A 12,008-nucleotide genomic window follows, 5' to 3' on the forward strand; every position below is an offset into this window, starting at 1 on the left:
TTCTCTATTCCAGACCATCCTCCACTTAACTGTCAAAGTAACCTTCCTCATTTATAAAACTAAGCATGTCATCAATAAATGACTTCCCTTTACCTTCAAGATCAAATATGAAATCTGGCACTCCGCACCCTTTAATATCTGCCCTTCTCTCATTTCCCCTGTTCAATTTTATTAGAACTTACTCCCCTCCAAGCACTTCTTGCTTTTCCTTCCATAATAGACTTGTCTCCTGACGCCTGAAATTTTTTCTAGCTGTTCTCTGAACCTGAATTCATTTCCCTTCTCATATCTGCTCCCTGTCTTTCCTAGCTTTCTTGAAGGGAGAGCTAAAATCTCACCATCTAAAGAAGTATTGGGGGTTTCGGGTGAGGCAGAAGAAGAATTGTAAGAGGGATGCCCCATAGGGAGAGGTGGAGTGATAGAAGGTTACGCTAAGAGAGAGGGTTATGTCAGGATTTCTATTTATTAAGTGCAATATTAGAAGGAAATCTGAGGGATCATTAGGTGAATATTAAAGTTCCCTTGTATAAGGGCAGGTGCTGAACTTGAGACAGGAGGGAAAGTGGGGTGTCTCACTATAGCCACCATAATTTGGATGAAGGAAGAGAAATGGTTGCTGAATGATGTAAGAGTCTGGAATTGACAGGAAGAAGTAAGAAGTATTTCCCCCCTTCATTCCCTTCTCCTTGCAGTGTTTCTGGGGACATGAAAATAAAATGCTAAATGTCATCAGTAGAGAATAGGAATTTCTTGCTGGTTAAGTAACAGCGTGTTCTTGATGGGAATAACAAAGAATTTAGAATTCATTTGGTTCTGTCATCCATTGTGTTCTGGAAAGAAGGTTTAAATCTTTTATATTTATAATATCTGCAAAAATGAATTAAATATTAGTTACTAGTCTGTATACTTCAGGCATATGTTATTTCAGGATTAAATGGTCTAGCTTTGGGAAGAAAGAAAAGTGAAGCTACATTTATTGCCTACCTACTACATGGAAAACACTAAGGATGCAAATGAAAAAAAATAACAGTCCTTTCCCTCAAGAAGTTTAATATCTATTGGAGGAAAACTGGAAAGAGGGAAAGTGGGTGGTCCCCCAGAGGATGCTTATTCCTTGGACTCAAAACCAGGCAGAGCCGTATGTGAAAAGTAATAATGTTTGGCCTTCATTCAAGGCCATGACAAAAGTGAAATGTCATGACAAGCATGTAAATTGGATTTGAGTAAAGGGGTGGAATGTCCTGGAAAGTCAGTTTCTGCCCTCTAAAGAAAGCGTTTTGGAGGAGATCAGAACTCAGAGAGGGGAGGAGGCTCAAGGAAGTAACTTGAGTTAGCAACTTGGTGATAGGATTAGAAGTGATGAGTTTACAACTTGTACTATAAGCATTGTGTTCTATGGAACTAAAGACCAGAATGAAGAGTATTTTTATAGACTTTGATTTTTTTATTTTACTGAAAAGGGATAGTCAGTATTTGAGCATCTTGATGGGATTCTTCCCATTTTAATTGTGAATGTTCCTGTTTTCAGAATTAAAGTTTTTAACCCTACAAAACAGGCTCTATGCTATAAAAGCTGAGCTGTTCTTTTTTTTCAATTGATATTTTGTTCTATTTTTCCAGTTACATGTTATGAAAATTTTTCAGCATTCATCCACATGCATATGCATATTTTTAAGTTACATAATTTCCTTCCATCCTCCCTTCCCACCCCCCCTCCCCTCAGTGGGACTATTGTACATACACATTTGTGTTTACAGATTAGTCATTTATTGTATGAGGAATTAGGATTAAAGGAAAAGAAATAAAACCATGAGATAGGAAAGAAATACATTAGAGAAATTTTTTACAAGTGAATGTAGTGTTCATTCAGATTCTGTAGGGTTTTTTTTTTTATTTTGTTTTTCTTTACCTAGATGGGATTTTCCATTGTCCATTGTCCATATCTGGTCTCCCAGCTCTCTGAGCTGTTGAGAAGGAGCTATATCTGTCAAGGTTGATCAACTCAAAATGTTGTTATTAATGTGTACAATGTTCTCTTTGTTCTTCTCCCTTTGCTCAGCATTAGTTCTTGTAAGTCATTCCATTCTTCTCTAGAGTCTGACTCTTTATGGTTTCTTATAGAACAGTAGTATTCCATAGCATTCATATATCATAACTTGTTCAGCCATTCTCCAATTGATGGACAGTTGAGCTGTTCTACACCGTAAGTATAATTGTATCACATTTTCATCTTTTCCACCAATTCCTCAATAAAAACTGCAAGGAATGATGAATTATATCTGCCTTCTTCACATGCATAATCCTTTTGTTAGACCTAGAAAGTATCAGAAGAACCAGTAGGAGTTGTTAAAGTTGTTCATTCTTTTCATTCTTATCCAACTCTTAGTTTTCTTAGTGAGGATCCTGGAATGGCTGCCATTTCTTTTTCTAGCTCATTTTACAGGTGAGAAAATTGAGGGAATTAGGCTAGCAAGCAGTTGATTATGGGAATTGAGTAACTCATTACTGACTCCATCTTGTGACTCAACTAGCTCAGTTCCCTTTCTATTCAGTTGTTGATCTACTTTAGTTTCTGTCTTGTGAGAAAACTTTGGGTGGGTGGGGGGGGGAAGCAGCCTTATTGTTTTGTTTGAACCACCACATCACCCCACTGGACCAGGAAAGTTGACCACCTTTACCTGCTACTTAGAGGTGAGAAACTCAGTGAGATACAAAGATTGATGTAAGGTGTTTTTTTAACAATTATATATCTCAAGCAATACATATGTCTTATCTGAAAACTGATCCCTTCTGATCTATTAATTATTGTTTCTATGTTCCTTTGATTGTTTGATTCTTGGGGGAAAGTAGGATGCCTCTTCTTCTGATTTCAGAGAATTATACCTGTTCACTCTCCCATCTTAACTCAGAAATTCCCTAATCTTTCCCCCTAATTAGAAATGCTGTATCCTGGTTAATTGTTTTCTTTTCATTACCTGGTTTCATACGATTGTATTTAATGCATAAGTGTCTTTCCCAATATTCTAAACTCAAGAAGTCTAGTCATTGTTTAATAAATTGATATGCTCGTAAGATTGAATCTGTATTTCCTAGTCATTTCATCTTTTACATGCCATAAGTGATTTGTCCAGGATCACACATTAGTTTGAGGCCAGATAGGAGCTCATGAAGTAATGAGTCTTCCTGATTCCAAGGCTAGAATTCATCTTGAGGAAATGAATTATCCTGGAGTCACAAACAAACAAACAGACTACTTCCTCTTTGCCACTTTTGTGGTGTTGGAAAATTCATTTTTAAAGTCTTTCCTAACCCTAAAATTCCATGATTCCTAAAAATGATTGCAAACATAAATCATTTGAATTTAATTTTTTTGTATTATACATGAATATTTTGCACTTCTTGACAAACAAACTGTAAATAGGTTATCATCTGTTATTGGTTAATGAAAAAAATGAATCTACTTTGTTTTTCCTTTCTGCAGTAAAGTTGACATGTTAACATGTGCCATGAAACAATGAGGAGGTTTTTGTTGCTTTATGCTACACAGAACGGACAGGCAAAAGCCATAGCAGAGGAAATAAGTGAGAAAGCTGGTACACATGGATTTTTTGCAGATCTTCACTGTTTGAGTGAATCTGACAAGGTGAGACATCACCAGTAATTTTGCTGCACTGGAAAATGAATATATAAGTGAGGGAGAACCCAAGATTCTTGATTCTGATGTTTTATTTACCAATCTTACCTATATCCTTAATTTTGAATACCATTGGAAACAACATTAAATTTATAATAAATTGACATTTTAGTAAACTGCATTCACAAGAGGTTTGAAAATCTCTGTAGACATGCATATACTTTGTTGAAAAAGCAAACAGAAATTTGTGTATATGTGTGTGTTTGTATTGTATATATGTGTGTGTATGTATGTATATATGTATGTGTATATATATATATATATATGTATATATATGTATATATAAAATTACTCTTTAAGTTGTCTTTCATTCAATTTTAAATGGAAGGTCTTAACTTCCTAAACTGCAGTATTAAAGAACAAACTCTTTAGCAAGCTGAGATAGAGAAATCCTACTTTTATTACTTTTCAAAAAACTTTATTTTTTTTTAATATCTTAGATTTATACGTTTCAAAAACAGTAAATGAACTTAGAGGGGGAGGAAAATTCTTTATAACATTTTGAAATAATTATAACTTGAAATAATATATAACTTCCTAAGAATTTTTAAAAGGGGAGAACTTTAATGGATTCTGCTTTTATAAAGCAAAATAAATGCTGGATTTTGAACTTCTTTAAATTTTTCCTGCTCATAATATAGATCTTAACTATTAAGAACTATACTCATTATGCAACAGTTAACTTTAATCAAATGCAGAAGTAAAACCTTTTAGATAGACATTTTTATAGGAAAATTTTAGCTACAGAACTCTTAGATAATTCTTCTGTAAGATTTAATTTAAATTTTTTTTCTCCCTTTTAATGTAACTTTTTCAAAAATAACTTGTGGTTTTTGCCTTTTGTTCTGTGCCATCCATGGCACTGGATTGCAGTCCCATAAACTCATTTTATATAGGAGATATGGCCAGTGCCTTCAAAGGGGTATCAAAATTTCTTTGGTGAAAATGATAGGGAAATTCAGATGCTACTAAATGAAGAAATGCCAGCAGATAGTTGTCTCTAAGAAGATGGCATTTAACTTGATCAACAGTAAAGGACAAGGGAAGCTTAGAAAGATGCAGGATTCTTGGCTCAGTACGATGATAATAATCTAAATTGCTTATGAGCCAAAGGCATTTGATACATTTCAGCTATTTAATAAACTTAAGGAGCCACACTGATTAGTGATAAGGATGTGATCCTGGTGAGATGGACTGAACACTTTTGAGCTGTTCTCAACAGACTTTTCGTCAACCGATGCTGAAACCAACTTGGGTGGAAAGGCCTAAATTCCAACTCAAGATGGAGGTTTAAAATGCCATTAAGCTCCTCCAAGGCAGAGGAGTCCACTGCTCATACAAAAGCTGACTGAAATTTTCCAGGTTACATGGCAAGAGAATGTTATCACCAGGAGATCAAGATGCCTCCATTGTCTGGCTCTATAAAGGAAATCAGTGTCTCTTGGGCATGCCTGACACGATTGTTGCCAGACTTCTTTTTGAGTGATCCTTCACCTGAAAGAAGGTCATCTACCCTGAGTTAGGGCAACTTCACAAAGATTTGAGGAAGAGTTGATATGGTGTTTGCTGCCTACAATTCCAGGAGAAATGCCAGGAGAACAGAGGTCTTTTCACAACATTAGTTGATCTGATCAAGACCTTTGATGCTGTTGGTTGTGTTGGTTTGCAGAAGAGCATGGCAAAATGTGGTTGCCTGGAGAAGTTCATCAGTATAGTACACTAATTCCTTGATAGCATGCTTGCACAGGTTCTGGCTAGCAGACAACACTCTTGTACTTTCCTTGGCACCAGGGGAGTGAAGCAGAATGAGTTCCTTTCTTGAACTGAACTGCTAAGCATTCAGATCAGTGGGCTGACCATGTTGTTTGAATGCTGAATGTGTGTGTTTTCCTAAAAGACTGTTTTGGAGAGAGCTCACAAGAGGCAAGCTCTTGTCAGAAGTGGAGTCGGGGTGGCTAGGTGGTGTAGTGGATAAAGCACCGGCCCTGGAGTCAGGAGTACCTGGGTTCAAATCCCGTCTCGGACACTTGGTAATTACCTAGCCATGTGGCCTTGGGCAAGCCACTTAACCCCGTTTGCCTTGCAAAAACAAAAAACAAAAAAACCTAAAAAAAAAAAGTGGAGTCAGAAGAAGCAATAGAAGGATGTTCTTAAGGTCTCTCCGAAGAACTGTGGTATCAGTTGTAAACCATGAGAGGCTATGGCGTAGGACCGACTAGCATTGTTTGAGCAAAACACAATATAGTATGTCAAAAGAACCTTGAGATGCCCAGATTTAGAAATGTCTCCTTCCAGAATGTTTATACAGGCTATTTGTGCCCAACCTTTATTGGAGCCTTCTGAGTTCATACTTATTTGATTAGCCACAATCAGACACACACTGTACATTGATCCCAATATAGTGATGTCATTTTGATCCTCTTGAGTCTGAAGGACAACAATGAACATGTGCCCTGGTTTGAAGTCCCCCAAACCCATTACACAGTAGGGAGAAAGGTCCCTGCTTTTAAGGGTTATTGCAATGTTTCTCCCTCCCCCTTTTCCAGTCTTGTCTTATCTTGAGAACTTTTCTACTGTCTATCTTGCTAAAACTCTCTTGCTCAGAGACTTTGGATTGTCTGATCTTTCCATTCTGGATTGATTTTTCCTTCCTTGATTGTTCATGTTCTGGTTTGAATTATGTTTGCATCTTGTCTTCCCATATACGTTGTAAGTTGTATGAGGACAAGGACCATACTTTTTTTTTTTAAAATTTTTATTTATTTATTTATTTTTATTAAAGATATTATTGGAGTTTTACAATTTTCCCCCAATCTTGCTTCCCTCCCCCACCCCCCACCCCACAGATAGCACTCCCTCAGTAAGTAGTAAGTGCTTCCTAAATGTTTATGTAATTGAATCACCTGCTGTTATCATGGCTGTAATCATATACTCCCTATATAAAGTTTTATTTGCCACTGTTAGTGGGAAAATAATGTAAAGAAATGTAATTTCAACATTTTCTGATTTGAGTATTTGAGCAAGTGAAAGAGGAGGATAAGTGTGGAAAGATCATAATGACTATAGACTAACCAGAAGTATGTTCTAAACCATTCTAGGTTCCTTTTTTTGTCTCTTTAGTAGATCTGTTCTTAAATTCTACCTTATAAAAAAAAAGGTTGACTATAAGAGACACACCTGAAAATATTATTTGAGTCTTGCAAAGTAGAAAAATTCCTGAAATATAAAATAAGAGGTAAGAAAAGTCTTTTAACTTCATAATGATCTGTTATTGGTTATTGCTCTTCCTCAATAGATGCATTGAGCAACATCCCATGCATTATCAATTTGTAGAAACAGAGAAGATATTACTAGAACTTTTATGTATATGAAGAAAAAAGTGTGGCAAAACCCAAGGGGAAAACTGTTAAAGCAAATTCTTTAGTCTGATAGTTATAAAAACGTAAACATCAAATTTTACTAAAAGAATATCTTTGTGTTTTTAGTATGATTTAAAAACAGAAAAAGATCCACTTGTTGTCATTGTTTCTACTACTGGCACTGGAGATCCACCAGATACAGCAGTCAAGTTTGTTAAGAAAATTAGAGACAAAACTCTGCCACCTGATTACTTCTCCCATCTGCGATATGGATTACTGGGTAATGGAAAATTCCTCTTGATTCATTGTACTAACATTAATTTCAAAACAAAATAAGTATAAAAGAATAGGCAATAACTCTGTATTATAAAAAAGTTACACACAAAACATGAAGAAAATAAATTTTTCTAGCCTATTCTAAATTCATTTTTTTTTATATTTACATTCAGAACTCAATTGAAGGTTACATTGAATTGAAATATTTTCCTAAGTAGAATATTTTACATCTTAAAGTCTAATATTTTAATACGGAACTTGTGTTTTGTTATTAATGATTACCAAGCTATTAACCCATAGGATTGTTTTTCCATAAATAAGTAATCCCTAAATTGTTGTATAGTTTGTGTAATATTTTTATATTTAGTCACAAACTTAGAATCCCTTAACTAAGGTTTAATTTAAATTATTTTTACCTTCTTGACATTTGAGGAATGAGGAAGGAATATACAAGTCTTATCCTTCTGGGAAAAGAAAATCCCCAATTCTAAAATAACTCCTTTAATTGTGTAATAAAGGGGGCCACTAGGTGGCCTAATGGATAAAGCACAGGCCTTGGAGTCAGGAGTACCTGGGTTCAAATCCAGTCTCAGACACTTTATAATTACCTAGCTGTGTGGCCTTGGGCAAGCCACTTAACCCCATTTGCCTTGCAAAAACCTAAAAAAAAAAATGTGTAATAAAGCTCTGTTTGGTCAGATGCTCTTATCTGCAATATGCAAACTGATGGCCAAGAGATACCCTCCAGTAAGAGGGCCTAATTCATTCTTAGGAGACTTATTTTTCAGTCTGGAATGTGATTGAGATATGTCTCAAATGCACAGCTGGCTGGGAACCTGTGTGTATATATATATGTATGTGTGTGTGTATATATATATATATATATATCAATTATGCATACTTTCATGAGTCAGTGAGGAATTATTGGACAGAAATAGCTCTTTTAGCTCATAAACCCCAAGAAAGATAATATAGTTATAAAACTTGATTTAGTCAGTGCTTTTTCCTCAAGCATGACTTATTGCTTTTCAAAGATGACAAAAGCTCCGTTTCAAGTTCCACTGAAGATTTCAAATTTTTAATTTGGAACTTGGAGAGCTGGAATTTTGTCTCATGGAGTGAATCTAGAGGAAAGTAACTGGATTTAGGCATATTATCATGAATAAAGTAAACTGTCTTTTCCTCAAGGTCCTACCTATCACAGCAACTGTTAAGTTTTAAAATGACCAGGATTCATACAAAATAAAGGAATAATGCCCAGAATTAAAACCACAAATGACGTTACCAATAAAATCAATTTAGAAAGCTAAATAAATTAATAAAAAAACTGGATCAAGACACATCCCTAATTTTTTGATGATCTCATTAACCTCCCGGGTTCAATTATCATCTCTATACAAATGACTTCCAATTTATGTCATCTGATCTTAATCTCTAGTAGACTGGTATTCTTAACCTGTGGTCCATGACTTTTATTAACATTTTGATAACCATTTCAATATAAATGAGGTTTTTTTGATAAGCTTTTATTTATTTAAAAACATTAATCTGAGAAAGGGTCCATAGATTTCACAGGACTACTAAAGTGGGATCCGTGACACAAAGGCTAAGAACCCCTGAATGGGGTGGCTAGGTGGCATAGTGGATAAAGCACTGGCCCTGGAGTCAGGAGTACCTGGGTTCAAATCTGGTCTCAGACACTTAATAATTACCTAGCTGTGTGGCCTTGGGCAAGCCACTCAACTCTGTTTGCCTTGCAAAAACCTTAAAAAAAGAACCCCTGAATAGATATTTGTTTTCTCTCTCTCTCTCTCTCTCTCTCTCTCTCTCTCTCTCCATTTCTCCATATATATATATATATATATATATATATATATATATATATACATACATACATACATACATATCAACTTATTCAAAATCAAACTCTCAGCCTTACATTGGTTCTTGACTTCTCCCTCACTCTCATTTCTCATATCAAGAAAATTGCAAAGTTTCTGCAAGAAGTTGTAGATTTTATCTGCATGGTTACTTTCACATTTGTCTTTTTGTCCACACAACCTCTGTTCTAGTTCAGTCCCTTTACCTCCTGGATAGACTATTAAATAGTTTAGCTTCCCTGCTTTCAATAACCTTACTTTCTAACTCATTGACTATACAGCTGTCAAATTCATATTTCTAAAGCATAGCTACCATTATACTCCCCTACTCAAAAATCTTAAGTGACACTTCACCTTGGTATTTAGGATCTGACTCCCATCTTTATCGTAATTCTCCATTCCAGTCAAACTGGCCTACTAGTTATTGGCCTACATATTCTGTCTCTTCCCTTCTTGTCTTTGCATAAATTCGGAATGCACTTGTATAGAATGTACTTCCTCCTTACTTCTGCTTAATAAGAATTTGGAAATTACATATGCATTTGTCAGGATCCCCATTCCAAGACCACTCCTCTCATTTTACTCCTCTTTTAGGAGACACCCTATTTTTTAGAGTTTATTCCCAGAGAGCAAACTCTATATACCCTGAACTTGACATAACAATAATCCTTTGTTCTCACCTTCTGGATTAGCTCAGCCACAGCAAAATTCCACAACTATTTTAGACCAACACCAGGGGTTCTCTGAACTTGGTCAAGTACCTTTAATATCCACAAAATCCTGCTATGAATCAAACTGGTCTTGTTTTTGCTTTTACTCCTCATTGTCAGAGCTACAACTCACTATATAGCGACTAATACCACTTTTGAGATTTGCCCACACTGTCGTGGAACCACTATTAGAGGACACATATGTTTAGTTTCTCTCCTCTAATGAATTAAAGAAAATATTTTGCTTATGACCACTATTAAGTCTTTGATTTTATTTTGTTATTTCAACATTGACTGTGGTTGTGATAACCCATGTGGGCTCTTTAGTGTTTTATAGAATTAACAGCAGTTGCATAATCTCTCTGACTCTTGATTATTTGTTTTCAGGCTTGACACTTTTTTTTAATTGGTGCACCACTTTAAGTCACTTTCATATTCAAGTATATCCCTTCCCCTTCTTAGCAAAGTATCACTTGTTTTTTTGTTCCTGCAAAAAGCTTTTTAGTTTCATATCATTGAAATTGTCTATTTTATCTTTTGTGGTTAAAATTCTCTTTAGCCTTCCTGTGAAAGGAATCTGAACTGTGCAATTTAATTTAAGATATCAGATCATATGACTATGTTGAGCTAATTATTGTCCAATAGGGAGTTTTCCCCCCTGCATAATTTATATTCTTGAGTTTATTGAATACTTGTTTCTGAATTCTTCCTTGTAGTCTGTTCCATTGATCATCTTGTTTATTTTTAACCAATACTAAATGGTTTGGATGGTTATTACATCTTAAATTTAAGTATAATTTAAAGTCTGGGAAAATATTTTCTCCAGTTTTACTTTTTCAGAGATTCTAGACCTTTTTACCTCTAAATGAGTTTTGTTATTGTTATCTGGCTCTATAAACAACTTCATTGGTAGTCTAATTGGCAAAGTGCTAAAACTGTAAATTAACTTAGCTTGTACTGTCATTTTTATAATATTTGTGTTATTCTACCATGAGCACTTAATCTTCTTCCAGTTATAGAAAACATTTTTAAAAAGTGTTTTATAATTGTATTTACCAAAGTCCTGAAGATGCTATGATATGCATTTTTTAGTTTCTTCAAGTAGAACTTTCTTTTCTATTATTTCCTTCAATTTTTTGTTGTTGGTATGCTGAAATACTGATGACTTTGGATTTATTTTGTATCTCACTAGTTAAGTAATAGCTTAAACCATCCTTCTTCAGCCAAACTTTTTTTTTGCCCATGTTTGACTTTAATTTCTTTTTCTTGCCTTGTTCTTCACATTTCTAGAATTATTTCAAAATTCAATGGGTAAAACTCATAAGCTAAGGACTCTAACTAAACTTTCTCGAGACAGAACCCACAAAGGGACCCAGTGAGGCAGTTCTCCTACTCAAGGTAACCTGGAAAAGAGCAGAAAGGCTCTGCTCCCCAGGATTGGAGAGGCGGCCCACCAGAGGGGTGGCCCACCAGAGCGAAAGAACTTCATCCTCCGGGAGGCAGCCCCAGGGCGCTTGGAGCTGGGGCTCACAGCAGCGGGGGAGTCTCCTGAGCTGCACCCCGGGGAGCACCGGCCACAAAGTGGGGGAACAGTGGGGCACCTCTGCCAGAGCAAGCACATGGAGCCCAACCCTCAGGGCACACAGCAAGCAGCTTGGTCTTTTGGCAGCCCAGACCTGGAAACAGAAGCAGGTGGAGCTGGTAAGCAGGAGCCCCCAGGGCATGAGCCCATTGAGCTGAGGGAGGGGAGAGAAGAGAGAGAGACTGCCTAGCTCTGTCCTCTGCCCCTGGAACAGGACTCTGGGGCTCTGAACACATTCAGATCCTGATCGCAGTCTAGGCCCCCCCCCATAGAACAGCAGGGCCCCCCCCACCTCAGCCCCGTGGCAGAGGGGGGCACTTATGGTTATTCACAGAGCCTCACACACTGAGATCCTGGTGGGAGTGTCCCAAAAGCTCCGGAAGCACCCCAAAACCAAGCCCAGGCTGGGAAAATGAGCAAGCAGAGAAGTAAGAGGAAGACTGTTGAGAAATATTTTGCATATGAGCCCAAGAAGGATCAAAATACTCAGTCTGAAGATGAGGAAGC

The 12,008-nt window shown here is 36.4% G+C and overlaps 1 protein-coding gene across 5 annotated transcripts in view; it reads left to right on the top strand.

Annotated features, from left to right (window-relative positions):
- Positions 1-12,008, top strand: part of MTRR (5-methyltetrahydrofolate-homocysteine methyltransferase reductase) — a 51,160-nt gene that overhangs the window by 1,754 nt on the left and 37,398 nt on the right. For 3 of the 5 annotated variants that reach the window (XM_074207258.1, XM_074207260.1, XM_074207259.1), the window contains exons 2-3: positions 3,482-3,643; positions 7,180-7,333. The exons of 1 other annotated variant lie outside the window; for it this stretch is intronic. In XM_074207258.1, the coding sequence (XP_074063359.1) occupies positions 3,500-3,643; positions 7,180-7,333 (298 nt within the window). In that variant the 5' untranslated portion in view covers positions 3,482-3,499. Of the gene's footprint in view, positions 1-2,669; positions 2,692-3,481; positions 3,644-7,179; positions 7,334-12,008 lie in introns of those variants that run through there. One more of the 5 variants, XM_074207261.1, reaches the window with a different exon arrangement.

The sequence above is a fragment of the Macrotis lagotis genome, chromosome X (assembly GCF_037893015.1).
Source record: "Macrotis lagotis isolate mMagLag1 chromosome X, bilby.v1.9.chrom.fasta, whole genome shotgun sequence".
Taxonomy (NCBI): domain Eukaryota; kingdom Metazoa; phylum Chordata; class Mammalia; order Peramelemorphia; family Peramelidae; genus Macrotis; species Macrotis lagotis.